General features: G+C 41.2%; 1 protein-coding gene across 1 annotated transcript; it reads left to right on the top strand.

Moving 5' to 3' along the window:
- Positions 1-3,103: 3,103 nt before the first annotated feature.
- Positions 3,104-16,352, top strand: rogdi (rogdi atypical leucine zipper). Its single transcript, XM_071501442.1, has 11 exons — positions 3,104-3,350; positions 4,951-5,022; positions 7,598-7,680; positions 7,960-8,014; positions 8,121-8,201; positions 11,800-11,895; positions 12,001-12,099; positions 12,716-12,829; positions 12,925-12,974; positions 13,214-13,340; positions 15,086-16,352. Exons 1-11 carry the CDS (start codon positions 3,276-3,278, stop codon positions 15,125-15,127), a joined length of 894 nt encoding a protein of 297 aa, XP_071357543.1. The 5' UTR covers positions 3,104-3,275; the 3' UTR covers positions 15,128-16,352.
- The last annotated feature ends 995 nt before the right edge of the window (positions 16,353-17,347 follow it).

Below are 17,347 nucleotides of genomic sequence, written 5' to 3'. Positions count from 1 at the left end.
GTCTTGACTAGGACCAATACTTTTCACTCTATATATGCTTCCTCTAGGAAACATTATTAGGAGGCACCAGATAAATGTCCATTGTTATGCAGATGACACCCAGCTGTACTTATCCATGAAGCCAGGTGAGACTAACCAGGTAGCCAAGCTTCAGGTGTGTCTTAAGGACATAAAAACCTGGATGACCAGTAATTTCTTACTCTTAAATTCAGACAAACTGAAGTTATTGTAATTGGCCCAAACCACCTCAGAGATACACTATGTGATAATATACTGACTCTGGATGACATCACCTTGGCCTCCAGTGCTACAGTCAGAAACCTTGGTGTCATTTTTGACCAGGACTTGTCCTTTACTTCACATATAAAGCAAGTCTCTAGGACAGCCTTCTTCCACCTGACAATTATTCTGAAAATCTGACCCCTCCTGTCTCTAAAGGATGCTGAAAAGATAGCTCATGCATTTGTTACCTCAAGACTGGACTACTGTAACTCTTTATTGTTCAGGAGGCAGACCCCCTCTCTAGCTTTAAGCTCAGGCTTAAAACTGTCCGCTTTGATAAAGCTTATAGTTAGGTCTGGCTCGGGTATGTCCTGGCCCATCCCTTACTTATGCTACTGTACAGCAAGACTGCTGGGAGATTCCCATGATGCACTGGGCGCTCTCTCTCTCTCTCTCTCTCTCTCACTCTCAACTACTTTATGCCATTAACTTTGTTTTTTTTTTCTCTCCCGTAATTTGTGCCTCTCTCTCTCTCTCTCTCTCTCTCCCTCTCTCTCTCTCTTTTCTCCTCTCTCCTCCCACTTACCCCTCTATCTCTTCTTAAACCCAATCGGTCGAGGCAGACCCCCCCACCCTGAGCCTGGTTCTGTTGGAGGTTTCTTCCTGTTAAAGGGAGTTTTTCCTCCCCCCTGTCACCAAGCGCTTGCTCTTTGTGGGAACTGTTGGGTTTTTCTCTGTAACAAAGTAAGGTCTTGACCTTACCCTGTAAAGTGCCTTGAGATAATGTATATTATGATTTTGCACTATACAAATAAAATTGAATTGAATTGAATTGAATTGAATTGAATTGAATTGAATTGAATTGAATTGAATTACTGTCAAAGCAGAGAGGAGGGGAGGAGGAATGTAGTTCATGTCTAATGGGGTCTATCTGACTGATATGTTCGTTTATAATGATGGGAAATATTTATCAGTGAGTGGATTATTTTCTAATAAAAAACATCAGAAGTTTTTTATGCCAGTTACCACAGTCTCCTCATGTTATGCCTGAGCTGCAGTGACACAAGACAAGAGCGTAAAAGCATCAGTACTGCCAAGAATCCTGTCAGATTGAAAGGAAAATGCTGCTATAACTGTCATTGTGTTTTTGGTTATTGTTGCAAACTATCTTTGTTAGAAGGTGTTTTGAAACTAGAATGATCACATGAAGGGAACGGTAAAATGATTCCACTGATTTATAAAAACATCTCTCTGCTGATGTGATCACTTAGTAGTCAGGCTAATGACAGGTTTTAATCTGATCCTCAGAGGGTAACCTGGTTTGCAGCAGGTGAGTCACACAGTGTGGGCCAGCTCTGTGGTTCAGGCCCCTGGACCCCAATGCGATATGAGGCTTGATCTTTTGGTTCTTCAAAGTGCTCAATCAACAGATCATAATGCTTCTCATCTAAAATCAGAATTATAGCAACATCCTTTCATTATACTTAAAGACAGGGAGTCATTTGAATCTGAAAATGAGTCCATATCTGGCATTCACCCTAAAATATCAGGCACTTTTACAGGTCCGAAACCAACTTAAAAATCCAGACTCAGGTGAAATCATCAACAATCTAATCTGGATAACTCATTTATTAGTTATTATGAAGAACGGGGCCCAGTTTATCTGTCACGTTTTAGGCTACTTCAGGAGGTAAAAACAGTTAATGTTATCATGTTATCTGAGGCTCTGGAGGATTTTTCCTCAATTGTGAGAAAATAACCTTGATGGTGTCAACAGAGATATATCTATAAAAAGATATCAAATCTTTTTCTGTTCAAAATGTGACTAAGAATTGGAAGGTGGGGAAGAAGACTGCAAATCTGCTGGGCAGAAAAGCAAAGCAAATCCCCCCAAATCCCCAAATGACTGCAAAGGATCTTAGGGAAAGTTTCTGTGCAGCATCAGAGTCATCAGAAGGAAACGTCACTTGTGACCTCAACACAAAGGCCAACATCAAGTCAGTATCAATTAAACATCAAGTCAAGATCAAGTCAACATCAAGTCAGCAAAGCAACATCTGGATAAGTCAGTGGGTTTGAAAACAAGAGCTGTGGACAGATAGAGTTAAATTAATCTCTTTGGCCACAATCACAGATGTGTTTGTATAAAAAGCACTTGATGAAAAAAACATTATGCCAGCTTTTCTGCATGGGGGTGACACATAATGGTTTCCCACCTTTGTTTTCCTTTCATGCTCAGGGTGTGATGAAGACATAATATTCTGTACTGTTATAAAACCTGACAGCGAGGCTTCACACAGTAGGTACCCACAGTATGTTGAGAAAAGAGAACTTAAATTTGAAGATATCAGATGGAGCTGATGCTCAGATTACCTACTGCCCATGGCCAAACTCTCAAATGCTAGCTTCTTCAAGAAAATTGACATTTTCCATGTCGCCTGAATGCAGCACAGCACCGTTTGTGTGACGTTGGACGGAAGTTTAAATCCCAAATAAAACGCCTCTTAAGAATGAGTGGGCGGGTCCACTTTAATAGTGAATGTGTGACCGGCCTAATGGTACATTCAGGTGCTTCTCGTAAAGATCAAAATACACCCTCCCTCGTAGTGGTTTGGTCGGAATTAATAACTAAATGCATCAATCCGCAAACACATGTTTTATTTACTGATGTTTTTTTTCATAAGACAGACAGCACGCGGCTGTTTGATGTCCATATGGCAGCGTGAAGACATCAGCCTGCGCAGACAGCACAATCAAAGCTTGAAATTAAAGACGAACCACATACAGCTTAAAAATTCATCATTTTTAGCTTTAACTTGTTATTATTGTTGTTGTTATTATTATCATCATCATCATCATTATTATTATTACAACATTATCGCAACTCGTCGCGTGATCTGAAAGGTCTTCATTTGCCTCTCGTTATTTCCGACAACCGTGAAGGCAACAGATCTTCCGCTTAGCTAAGTAAGTAGTGAAGCACCTTCATCACAAGGAGAGAACGGTGTCTTACGAGGTGGTACTTGAGGCTTTGCCTTCGCTGTCTGCACAGAATGCTGAACCCGCAGAGGTCTCTGTCCGAGCTGCCCAAGATGTCCGCTGCCAGTCAGGTGGAGAGAGCCGTGCTGGTGAGCTGTTCTGCCTCCATCTGCAGTACCGAGAACGGGCAGGGAACGGCGGCGTCTGGCTCGCTGTCTTACTCAGTGACCCGTCGATTAATGTAACATGTTTCACCAGTTATAATTGATGTTTTATTGTTTACTGAGAGAACAGCGTGTGTAGCTGCTGTTAGCAGAGAGGGACATTCGCGTCCGCGCTGCAGTGCAGGTGCTGCAGCGCAGTCTGCTGTGATGTTGACGGCGGGCCTGTGTGTGTGGTCACACCTGATAACTGCACACACATGTAGTGACCCTGAAAACGGCCAGATAGCTGATGTGTAAGCGACAGCTCTCTCAGCCCAGACTCCCGGTGTGCTCTTCCTTTGTTTACCCTGGGCTCCCGGTGTTCGACTATTTTAGCGCATTAACTGCAAATCACGCGCAATTCACTGTGATGAAACTTCAACAAATCTAAGCCTGAAAACTTCATGGGCACATGTACGGTGGATAAACGTTTATTATAGACATGACCTACAGAAAACCGGCTGGAAAGATTTTATTCCAGTTGGGGCTGTAACTAATCATTCGTTTTATTATGTATTGATGATCTGTTGATAATTTTCTTGATATATATTATTCGTTTGCTCAGTAATATGTCAGGAAAAGCCCAAGACGTCTTTAGACATGTTGTTTTGTTGTTTTGTGTAACAGCCCAGGACCTAAACATTTTGAGTGTACTATCATAGACAGCTACGGAAAGTAAGCTGGGGCTGATATTCAGTCATATCGAATAGTAATATTTCCCGCTATTTGCAGTTATTTTTCATAACATCGACTTTTTATTTTTATTTATTTATTTTTTGCAGTTTTGCACAGTCTGCTCTGAAGTGAATATTTAAGACAGTAGAAAACAAATAATCATATGGACAAATGCAGAAGGAATATCTAGTCATGACAGTGTGAAATACTCATATACAATTTTTATTGTATAAGAGTATTTTATTTAAATTTCTACAACAACTGATTTACTTAAGAAGTTTTAATTAGAATATCAGTCACCAGACTTCAGGTCAGGGTGACTGCAGAAGGAAAGGTTTGTGAGTCAGCACTCCTTGCTCCTCTGTGGACTTGAAGCAGGCCCAGAGTAGCTCTAATGCAGGTTGAGACACTGACTTGGTGGGAAATGAGTTCTCTTCCATTGATGTTTGACTCTGCAGACTTCATTTGACAACAAATGTATTGCTGTTAAATGGTGTTTCTAATATTTAGTCTAGTCCTGATAGAGCTGTCACTTTTTCAAACAGTTTGTTCTAACTAATTTGAAAACAACCCATGAAGACCACTGAAAACTGAGCCTCCCAGGACTGTTGAATTCGTCTCCATTAGTTTTAACTAGATGTACCTATTAAACTGGTACATGGGAGTATATACCTGTAGATTAAAGTGAGGTGCAAAGTACAAATGATGGTGCAGCACATGACTGAAAGTGCCGGGTTCAAATTACAAGCTCTGAAAAAACTGTGCAGACTGGTGTACATATGTTGCAATGTTGCAACTTCCAACTATCACACTTTAGCATTAGAGAGCGTATCATGCTGCCATTAAGTCTTTATTTTGATCTTTTTGTAAGGAGGAGGAATTCAACTGGCTGCTGAAAGAAGAAGTGCACGCTGTCCTAAAGCAGCTCCAGGATGTCCTTAAGGTAAAAGCTCAGAGCTCATGCATACAGCCATATTTACGGCTTGGTGACGTTTTGGACCATATTCACACTGTGGCCATTTTCTTCTGACATCACGCTCAGGGTGGGAACCTCAATTTCTGTCACGGAAAGAATAAAGTCGTACTGCTGTGTTCCAGGTAGCAAGTCACATAAACATAGGGAATCTGACAAATCCAATTGCTGACCTAACTAAGTACCTGTACCCTGTAGGGAGGCCTGTTTATACTAGGGTATGTCTTTGCTCCTGACCGTGTTGGTACTGTCATCCTCAACTTTGACTGAAATCAAAACAAAGCTGTTTGTAATATGTCACTTGCTTTCTAACTCCAGACTGTCATTTAATATCACCTCGCAACATGAAACCTGTTAGAAATGAGTAGAATAATTCTCATTCATTTCACAACAAATAAAACCATGAAAGGTTAAGTCAGCAGCGATTTACTTGCTCTGCTGTCATAATATTACGATATCACTGACGCATGTTGATCATGAAACTACATAACATTAGTTCATGTTTAACGTTTGGATTGATTTGTCATCTGACAACTTTAGCAGCGCTAACATTGCTTACTACTTAATTGCAAACTTCACGTCTGCTTGCCTAACTTTAACTCACAGTGTTTCTAGTGTCTTACCTTCAACATCATGGATATGAGCTTCGTTCCAGTAGCTGGATCTTTTTTTTTTATCCTTTTGGGGATCCTGGCAAATTCATCTGCCCATTATCAGTTTGGTCAAAGAAAATTGATGGTAAACAAGTTCAGTTTTTAGACCATCTAAACATTCTTGCACGTAATTTAATTAGAGACATTCAAGCATTTAAGGCTTTCCTCCCTCAGCCTGACGTCAGAGGAAAATAGCCGCTGTGTGAAAATGATCTATTGAAATCATTATCACAATTTTAAAGGGCCCTTCCACCTACATGAAGACCTGTTGTCACAGTTGTGCACATGTCCTCTGGGGCGCTGGAGGAACTTGAAGGTGGCTCTTAGAGCACAGCACAGTCAAAGAAATCACTTTAATAGAACATATGCAGCATTTAGAAAATGAGAAAACTCAACCAATGCAGAAATGTTCTGCAGATGGAGAAAGCCTGTGGGGAGTCCGGTAGCAGGGAGTTTTAAAGATGTGGTTACTACCAGGCAAGGAGGGTCTGACAAAGAGATGCTATTAAGTTGAATTATGGGAAGTGTAGTATTAAGTGTTTTTGAAGCTTTAACCCACACAAGGTGCTACAAGTCAGGATATCACTACATCTGTTACATCCAGTCTTATGGGAGATCATCACCAACTAACTGGATGGCCCCTTTTAATAGGAATATTATTCCAGTTCCTATATTTGTATGATATAGAAGATGCATACTCAAGTTGTAATAAAATAGATAAACTAAGTGATGTTTCATTAGGGCTGCCCCCACTTAGTCAACCAAACCTTAAGAGAAATCCAAAGTGTGGGATCTTTTCGTGAGGCTAAAGCATGACCCTAGTTACAGTTAAGGGAACATACAAACTCTGCAGGTAAACATTAGCCTATGATTCGTTGACATCAAACAGTGCTTGTCATTTGAAACATGTAAGTAGCCTGATGTTAGCCACTTAGCATGGCTGCTCGCTCTACCGTTGTCCTTGCTGGTTGTTGCAACTCAAACCATTTTCTGATGCCCCCCAAAAATAGACATTTAACAAAGTCAATCAATATCATAAACAAGCGACAACTAGTCAGCCAATGACTTGAACTAACAACTACTGGTCGACCAGGATAATCTTTGTCTGGAGGCAGTCCTGTGTTTAATGCAATGAACTTTGTGTGGCAGGTTTTATTTTGATGAGACGAAGCTCCTCACACATTAAGAAGTTTATATTAATTTCTGTTTGCTCAGAATCATTAATTTTGAACAGAAATGTGTAAAATGATGAAGGAATTTGATCATATCATCTCCAGTGAAAGTCAAGTCAGTTTTATTTCTATAGCAGAAGTTATCTCGGAACACTCTTACTGTAGAGCAGGTCTAGACTGTACTCATTACAATATTATTTACCCAACATTCACCCATAATGTCTTTTGAATATGTGTCTAATACCTGTAACTGGATTATAAAGCAGAACAGGTTGGCAGCTGTGGCTCAGGAGACTTATTAGAAAGTTGATGGTTTGACCCCCGGCTCCTCCAGTCCGCATGTAGAAGTGTCCTTGGGTGAGGCACTGAACACCATATTGCCTCTGATGGCTGTTCCATCAGTGTATGAGTGTGTGTGAATGGTTGAAGCTCCATGTGTAGATGTAAGTGCTGTATGACTATGTGTGAATGGGTGAATGTGCCTCACATTGCAAAGCGCTTTGAGTGGTCGATAAGACTAGAAAAGAGCTATATAAGCAGTCCATTTACCATTTTAACAGAATCAGAAATATTCGGTAGCAGTCTGTAGGGTTACCTGAAACGAATGGATCTACATTGTCAACTCAAAGGCCATGAGGCCATGAGTACAGAAGAACATAACACTGTCATCAAGTTTTCTGTCTAATGTTAGGAGACATTCTGCTTTGCTGTTGTCAACAGGAGGCATCTAGACGTTTCTCAATGCCGACCCCAGGCCTGGAGAGTCAGCTCAAACAGGAAAACTTCATCCTTGGCAGCTCAACGTAATACTTCATACCTCTAACCATTTCATTTTAAAGTGTGCAATTACTACACAGTTACAATGGTCAGATCATGTTTGATGAATGAAGTGGGCCCTGTCTGTTATATAGCAATGTCTGCGGGAAAAGTGCAGATGCAGATGCTAAGTAACAGCTGTTTTTAATGGGCTCGTCATTTCTTCATGTTGTAACCCTCCCTGTAAAGGCTTCCTCTGCTGTAATCTGCCTTCCCCGTTGTGTCTCTGGTGATATTGAAATGAAATGTGATTTGTTGTTTTGCAGCATGGACCAAGTGAAGGGGGTTCTGACTCTGCAGGGAGAGGCTCTGATTCAGGCTGTGAGTTCCACCGGGTCTCATCAAGGCTTTACTCCCTTTTATATGTACATGAAACCATGATTTAAGCTAAACGTGTCTGTTGTTGATGTTTTGCTTTTCTCAACAGGACATAAACCTGAAGGGTTCAAAAAGTAGCCAAGTGCTGCACTTTCAGTTCAGAGAGGACAAGCAGTGGAAGCTGCAGCAGGTACAGTGTGTCACAGAAATCATCAAGGCTTTCTTTCCAATCTCTGTGTGTGCACTAATGACAGACAGCGGATATACACTCACTGAGCACTTTATTAGGAACACCTGTGCACCTGCTAATGCATGCAATTATCCAACCAACCAATCACATGGAAGCAGTCCAGAGCTTCAGTTAATGCTTAAACATCAGAATGAGTTAAAATGTGACTTGGTGACTCTGACTGTGACTTGATTGTTGCTGTCAGACAAAAACCATCCAGTGAGCAGCAGCTCTGTGTTAATGAGAGAGGTCAGAGGTCAGAGGAGAATGGACAGACTGGTTGGAGCTGACCGAAAGGCTACGGTCACTAAGATAACCACTCTGTGAACTGTGCTGAGCAGAAAAACTTCAGACGGAACAACACGTCAACCTGAAGGTGGATGGACTACAACAGCAGAGGCCACGTCAGGGTCCACTTCCTGTCACCAAGACCAGAAGCTGCATTGGACACAGACTCACCAAAACTGGACAGGTGAAGACCTGGTCTGATGGATCTGGATCTGCTCAGCAGATGGTAGGGTCAGAGTCTGGATCCATGGACCAACCTGTCCAGGTGGTGGTGGAGGTGTGATGGTGTGGAGGATGTTTTCATGGCCCCTTAATACCAACCAATCACGGTCTGAATGTCACAGTCTGAGTGTTGTTGCTGACCACGTTCATCCTTCATGGCCACAGCTCACCATCTTCTAATGGCTACTTCCTGCAGCATAATGCTCCATGACACAAAGATAAAGTCGTCTCAAACTGGTTTCATCAACGTGTGAGTTCAGTCAACTTCAGTGGCCTCCCCAGTTTCCAGACCTGGATCTAGTGGACCCCCTTTGGGATGTGGTAGAACAGGAGATTGGCAGCATGAATGTGACACAGTCATGTCAACATGGAGCAGAGTCTCAAAGGAAAGTTTCCAACATCTGGAGGATCCATGACATGAAGGACTGAGGAAGCCCCACTCTTGGACCACTCTTGAGTCTTCAAAGTCTTCAAAAATCCACGGGAGGCAGAGTTCAGTGCAGCAGAGATTTATTGTCGACAAAAGCCAGAGAACAACAAAAGTTGATCTAAAAATCTGATACGTGTCATCTTCTTTTATATTCCAAAAAGTGCCTGGTCATCCGCCCCGCCCGTATTAGATTGCATTGTTATTCAATAGAACACCTGGGCTGGGGGCACAACTCCTTATCACTCGAAACTGGTGCTGAAAATTGTTTGAATCCTTTTGTGTTCTACTGAAACGGGTACATCCACCTGTGCGTTGTTCACACAGGTGGCAGCAGGTCACAGTGACCTGAGGGCACCGTGACCCAGAGCACATTGACATGCCTCGCCATGCCCGGGCATGTCTATATTCTTTGTCAAAGCCTCCTCCAGTGCACATCATTATATTCTAATTCTCTTCTATTACATTTTTTAAAAAAATGTAATCATCCAGGAATACCATTATGTTCTAACTTTTTCAAACTGCATTTTTTAAAAATAATATATTTGCTTGAGTTCAACACGTGCACATAATCTGTGATACACACAGTTTACATATACATTATTTTTCACACTTCAATCATGTTTGTGATGAGTATAGTAATCATAGTAATCATTATTGTAGACACAGTACATTTTAATAGATAGACATGGTACATTAGCCCTTAATATTACACCACATTGGTGTTCCTAATAAAGTGCTGTGTGAGTGTATGTCTTGTGATCTGAGATAATCGTAGATGAGGGCAATGAAATGTGCTCTGCAGAAACATGATGGGAGTTTGCCAAGAGATGCATACTGACTGACAGCCATGCCAGCAGCTCTGTGAGTTTACTTACCGTTTCACTTACCATGGAGCATGATAGCATTTGCTAATTAGCGTTAAATACAAGCACAGAAGAAGTCCTTTGCAGTGGCATGCAGTCAGGAAAAGCAAGGCAAGCAAGGACTAGACCAGTTAAGCCAAAAATAGACATCAGCTAGAATGACACTCACTAGACAGCATACCTCTGTCAAGGCCCAACACCGTCTTCCACCACATGGATCTGCACCAAATTGTGCAAACCCATTGATCTCAGCAACAAAATTATACCTGATTGTTTGCATCAAGATGAGCATACATTATTTACAGAAACTGAAAAAAATCCATCTATTTGCTTTCATCTTGTCATTTACTGCCCTCTTGTGGCAGCAGCAGACCGTTTAGCTCTGGAAGCTAGGTTGACTTTCAGCTGTTGCAGCTATAATTTCTTTTTTTTGGCATGACCATGTCACATTTACAAAGGCTGGGACTTGGCAAGAAGTCATTTTTATCATTTTTTTGGGATGTTTGCACATTGAGGTTAATCCTGGGCTCTTTGATGGGTGACTAGCTGTAGCTAGCTACAGACAGGTCTGCTTGTCAATCTGCTCTTGCACGTGTTATTATATGGGGTATACTTCTGCATTAAAAAATGTGTTAAACAGCCTGTTCTTCTGAAGCGTTAATAGGCAGCAATAGCAAGTAAACAAAGTCATAACGTAGTGTAAGTCATAAGTTTAAAAAAAAAAAAAAAACTCATGTAAAGTACAGAACTCAAGTTACTGTACTTAGTTACTGTCCACCTCTGGTGTGTGTTGTAGAAGTGAAAAAAAGTGGTAGTTTTCACATTAATCTCTTCTTTTGTGTTAACCAAGGGGCAGGGTTCTCTGTGTCGGATCTGCAGTAAGTTTGAAACAGCTTATTGAGGATTCTGCATTGTCACTGGAGTGTCTTATTGTCGGCTGATATTTTGAAGATTACCGTATTTGATGTGAATTTTTATTTGATATGTTCACTGTCAGTTCAAAATAATAAGCCTTAATCCACAAGAGTAAACTCAACAAGTATTGGCAATATTAGGTAATTAACTTAAACCACTTGAATATTAACTTCTTTCTTTTATATAAATTATTTGTTGTTAAAAAATGAAATGACTGTGCTGTCAATACACCATCCGTCATTTCCTTATACTATGTTCCTGCAGATGTATGGTATGGACGTTCAGTGGTGAAAAAATACGCGTTGAAGAAATTTCAGAATTAAATTCTAATATGATAAATTCAGTATGTTAGTATTACACCCAGTTCAAAAAAACGGAAGTTTGTTTCCATGAGTATAAATTCATTTTCAAAAAGTTGGTCAGTTGCATAGTTGCTAGGCTAAAGTTAAATTTTAAAATGTTTTCAGTGGCTGAGACAAATAAATATTTAATGACTGACATTATTCCTTGGCTTTAAAGGAGCTATAGTTTGTTATTGCTACATAGCCAATTTTACTGTAGCATTAACATCTGTTTACTTACAGAAGAAATGTTGCAAGTTCAGCATCAAACTTTATTCTTTTGCTTTTATTTCTATCACTTCTTTTGTTCTACTGAAGTTAGCACGCTAACCAGCTAGCCCTGGTCTGGCCAGCCTGTCTCATAGCACTGCTCAAGAAGACCTATTATAACCTCTTGTATTGTAAACACTGCAGTGGCTGAATCTCAAGCCTCCATCACCACCACCCGGACACATCTCACTCACCATTTGACCTCCCTCTTGTCTCCATTCCTCCATCAGATCCAGGATGCCAGGAACCATGTGAACCAGGCTCTCCAGCTGCTGAACAGCCATGATGAGAGCTACCACTTCAAGACGGGGGCTGAGGTTAATAAGGTCTGTCCCTCCTCAGGACGATGATCAGCACAGAACTGAACATGGATGAGATCTCAGTCTTTACGGTGTCTTTACACTGACTTGATGTTTCTGTTGGTGATGTAGCTCATGGATGCAGTGATGCTGCAGCTGACACGAGCAAGAAACCGCCTCACCACCCCAGCCTCCATGACGCTGCCTGAGCTGGCCACCAGTGGCCTGATGGTACAGGCCAGCAGGCAATACACATCACACACACACACACACACACACACACACACACTCTGCTTTAACATACTGAGGACCAGAGTATGATATATGACAATAGGTTTTGAGGCAGATAAAATCTGATACACAGTATTTTTTTTTAAATCTTACAAGATAGTACAAAAACAATCTCTTGTTTTTGAAGAATTCTGATGAAGATGCACTCTATGGCCAAAAGTATGTGGACCCCTCTGAGAAAGAGACGTTGTTCCCAAGCTTTTTGTGTTGTTACTGACACTTTGTCTGCTCGTGACCCCTGAACATGTCTGTGCACAGCATCCCCTTCAATCAACCATTCAGATTATTTGGATACTTTTTGGACCCCCTAACCCTAACTCTCACTGTGTGTCTGAGTCGGAGCGGATCCAGCAGTGACACGTCCAACTATCACATAAGTTTAATGCTCAGGTGTTCACATACTTCTGGCCATGTGCTGTAGAATGTGTATAGAGCGGGACGGTCTCTGGTGAAGAAACCACATCACACACAAAGTGTCAGTTGATTTGGCATGAAGCCTGGTGCTGTTCCACGGTGTTCCATGTTCCTCTCTTTCTGTTTACTCTTTCATCACTAGAAAATGTTCACCCCTCCCATGCCTGGGGATGTGATGGTGAACTTTTACATCAACTTAAGCAAACTGTGTCTGACTGTCTACCAGCTTCACGTGCTGCCTCCAAACACCACAAAGGTTTGAACGTGTGACTCTCTGCAACACCACATGGAGCTGCACAAAGTGTACACATAGAGCGACTGATGTTGGTGTTTTCTCTCTCATCTCAACAGAATTTCAAACCAGCTGGAAGCTCAGTGTTGCACAACCCTGGTGCGATGTTGTAAGTCCTGCTTCCTTCCTTTTGTTCTTTCTGTAGTGCACAGTATGCACAAACAGATGAAATAACACAAATAATAAATACATAAAAAGTAGTGATATGAAGTAAATGGAAAGAAACAGATAGTGGTAGTTACTGATAATCTGATGTTAGGGAATATCCCACATTCAGGAAGTGGAAGTATACCTTTAAGGTCCATGTAATCTGTTGTTACTGTTTGCTATGAACACTTCCCTCCACAGTGAGCTCAACAACAACCGTTTCGAGGTGAGCCATGTTCACAAGGTGGAGTGTGTGGTGCCTTGGCTCAATGACACGCTGGTGTTCTTCACCATCTCCCTGCAGCTCTGTCAGCAGCTCAAGGACAAGGTGGGTGTCTCTCCTGGAGGATGATTCCACCACAGTTAAAGGACAGGGTCACAGTCCATCTTAAAACACTCATCAATCAATCAATCAAACTTTATTATATATAGCACTTTTCATACAGATTAGTGTAGTTCAAAGTGCTTCACAGATAACTCATAAATAAAATAATAATATAAAATAAAGTGACTATGGACTAAAAACAAAAATATAATTAAAAGCCAGGCAGAAGAGGTACGTTTTGAGTTTACACTTAAAGATTTCAACACCTCCAGCTGCTCTCATGTCCTCAGACTGTTCCAGTGACTCCAGAGAATAAAAGCTAAAAGCTGCCTCACCAAAGGTTTAGTCTTGCACTTCAGAACAACTAACAGACTCATGCCAGAGGACCTGAGGAGCTGTACTGGTTCATAGAGTGTAAGCATGTGAGACATATCTGCTGGTGCAAAACCATGAAGGGCTTTAGAAAACAAGTAAAAGCTGAAGCTGAACCACGGTCAGGACTTTAAAACGTATGTAATGTGTTCTCCCCCTCTGGTCCAGGTCAGCACCAGGCAGCAGATTCTCAATCAGTAAACCAGTTGGGTAAACCAGAAAGAAGAGTATTACAGTAGTTAGGTCTGCATGTGTCAGTTTCTGTGTCACTCAAAGAGAGAAATGGTTGCACTTTTGAAATATTTATGAGGTGATATGACATGAGAAAGAATTTTGTCTTTTTAAGATCCCAACTTGATCTGACTAACACAGACTGCTGAAGCCTTGTAGTGGCTTCAGATGAACTTCAACACATTTTTGTAGTTTTGCATGTGCATCATTATGAACAGATGACTACAATATCAGTGTTTGGATGTGCATATAGCATGTACTAAGACTTTACAAAACCCAAACCTATCCTTAAAAGCAGCATATGTTTTTTGGCTAATGACAACACAAGCATCCAAGAAATAAAAGAAACATTGGCTTTCAGAAAGAAGAGTTCTGGAGCAGCCAGTCATACTGTGAGCTCCTGAATAAGATGCAGTATGAAGAATGTCCTCATCAGAGTGAGAGGAAGCAGTGGCAGTGTAGAAGCCTGCCTTAGAAATGCTGGACACTCTTTATGTCTAACCATTAGCAGCATTTTAGCATTAGCATTCATTCATGTGAGTGGTGTTTGTGTCCAGTACTCTCTCTCCTTATAGTTCTGGTTTGGTTTCAACCAACTCCTGAGAAATATCTGTATGTGTAGCTGCTAAATGTTGCATTGTGTTAACCAGCTAATAGCTAACAGTGTCTGTCTGCTGTTGCTGTTATTTGAAACTGCTGACAACATCCACAGAGTATCTCATATGCAACTGAAGACTGTTAAAAAGGCCTGAAACAGCACACTTATCTCATAATCATGTTTCAGTCTGCACATAATAGCAGGTCATTCCTGGGGCGCCTCGGTGACTCACCTGGTAGAGCTCGTACCGTTAAGGCTTAGTCCTAACTGCAGCGGCCCGGGGTTCAAATCCGACCTGCAGCCCTGAGGTTATCTCAGCCTGTCCAAGCAAACAGACATATCACCAGTTTCAGGCCTGATCAGTAACGGCCTCATTCTCCTGATCTCCCTGCAACTTCATCTCTGAGTTGTGTCAGGTGCTGGGACCTCAGTATAGTTCAATTCTATCTTTTCAGCTTTCAGCAGCAACACTTTGCTAGTTTATCAATGAATAACTGAAGCTTGACTGAAGCCACACTAAGATCATTTGTCCTCCTCTCATTGGCAGATATCAGTCTTCTCGAGTTTCTGGAACTACAGACCTTTCTAATCCACCTCCAGTCCGTCCTCCAGACCAACCACACAAGTGTAAGGGACATCCTGGGAAGGTTTTTATTTTATATATATATATATATATATATATATATATAATTTGTCATCCAGTCATTCAGGCTGAGGTGTTGCATGATGAGGCAAAGGAGCCAATCAAACCCCAGCAGATATCAATATTTGCCATTCCTAGTTGTGTCAGCTGATTGACAGTCCTGATGCATGAATTGCATCTCACTAACTTAAACCTCTGAGAGAATGAATGTGATTGTTGTTGATTTATCATTACAGTTATTTTCTGTTACATTCAAGCAACTTAGAAATAACTGAGTATTTATCTGGTTTTTATCCCAAAGGTTTCATGTGAACTGTCTTGTTGTGTGAAACACTAATTTGTGTACTCAGGGTTGGAAGACGAAGCGTCATACAAGCTCATGGTGTTTTTGTTTTTTAAAATTTTTTTTTAATTTTTTTCCCCCCAGAAATAGAAGCATGTTTAAATTCTTACAGGAGATGCATAGTCCTGCGTTGCTCCCCATGTTTTAAGGCTAAATCAGTTTCTCACACTGAGTGATGGAGAACTACATGAACAAAACACATTCTGCCAAAGTTACAACAGTTTTGATCATTGTCAATTCACAACTTAACTTGATTTAGTCATGAGTATTTTTAAAACTTGAACCTGGGTGCTGATGGTTCAATAAACAATCACTGTAGGAACATTTAGGGAAGTCCACATTTGTGTTTCTTGCAGGTAGATGTTCAGATTGATGCACCTCTCATATCTGCAGGTTAACTGAAGCTTCAGCAACCGCCTGTTCATTAAACTTAGCATTAAGACTGAAAACACGGGGTGACAGTCCCCTTACTCTGAGGATTTGCTTCGGCTTCACTAATTGAATAATCCTGCTTATTTACCAGTGACAGGTAATCAGTGTACTTGAGGCTGAGCTCAAAGTAGAATTCAGTTTCCTATTTGTTAAAACCTGGATGTGTGGAACTGTTGAGCCACCAGTCATGTCTGTTGATGTAATGTGTGATTGTCTGCTCTATGATCATATTTATTCTCCATATTTTGCACCTTGTTGATTCTCTGTGAACCAAACACTAATCCAATCATGAACAAATGACTTCATTCCAGTAAGTGTTATTCTATTTTGAAAAGCTGCCTGTTATATAAAATGTGGAAATTATTTATCTGTGCAATAAAATATTCTAAACAATAACCTGCACATGTTGAACTCTTCCTGTTGACTTTTGCTGCCAGCTGCAGTGGAGCTCCATATAAACATGTCTCCATTAAAGTACAGTCTTTTCATGTTTTGGTGCTCAGTTCATGTTTAATGATAAGTGTTCTCCGCATATCCTAAGCACTAGCCAAGAGCAGTTTTCTGTGCTGCTGCTACCGTGACATCAAAGCAAACCAGTGCCACCGTCCAAACCAACGTTACGACTACACCGACGGCAGATCCCCGGTGACTCCGGGTGCCGCACCAACACTATGCGCAGAGGTTCTGTGGTGTCTACAGTCGTGGCCAAAAGTTTTGAGAATGACACAAATATTACATTTTCACAGGGTCTGCTGCTTCAGGGTTTTTAGGCGTTTGTGTTAGATGTTTCTATGGTACACTGAAATTACAAGCATTTCATAAGTATCAAAAGTTTTCATTGACAATTACACTGAGTTCATACAACAAGTCAATATTTGCAGTGTTGACCCTTCTTTTTCAAGACCTCTGCAATTCTCCCTGGCATGCTGTCAATCAACTTCTGGACCAAATCCTGACTGATGGCAGCCCGTTCTTGCATAATCACTGCTTGGAGTTTGTCAGAATTTGTGGGTTTTTGTTTGTCCACCCGTCTCTTTAGGATTGACCACAAGTTCTCAATGGGATTAAGATTTGGGGAGTTTCCTGGTCTTGGACCCAAAATCTTTGTTTTGTTCCGAGCCATTTAGTTATTACTTTTGCTTTATGGCAAGGTGCTCCATGCTGGAAAAGGCATTGTTCATCACCAAACTGCTCTTGGACGGTTGGGAGAAGTTGCTCTCGGAGGACGTTCTGGTACCATTCTTTATTCATGGCTGTGTTTTTAGGCAAGATTGTGAGAGAGCCCACTCCCTTGACTGAGAGGCAACCCCACACATGAATGGTCTCAGGATGCTTTACTGTTGGCATGAGACAGGACTGATGGTAGCGCTCACCTTGTCTTCTCCAAACAA

The sequence above is a fragment of the Trachinotus anak genome, unplaced genomic scaffold (assembly GCF_046630095.1).
Source record: "Trachinotus anak isolate AG129_WGS33_773 ecotype Australia unplaced genomic scaffold, CSIRO_AGI_Tana_v1 ptg000017l, whole genome shotgun sequence".
NCBI lineage: Eukaryota > Metazoa > Chordata > Actinopteri > Carangiformes > Carangidae > Trachinotus > Trachinotus anak.
Note: the sequence above shows the minus strand (reverse complement) of the source record. Positions and strands in the feature narration are given on the sequence as shown.

Coding starts and splice junctions, on each gene's coding strand:
- rogdi (XM_071501442.1), top strand. CDS start 3,276: ATGCTGAACCCGCAGAGGTCTCTGTCCGAGCTGCCCAAGATGTCCGCT. Junction 8,202..11,799: donor AGCAGTGGAAGCTGCAGCAG/GTACAGTGTGTC, acceptor TTCCTCCATCAG/ATCCAGGATGCCAGGAACCA. Junction 12,100..12,715: donor TGGCCACCAGTGGCCTGATG/GTACAGGCCAGC, acceptor TTTCATCACTAG/AAAATGTTCACCCCTCCCAT.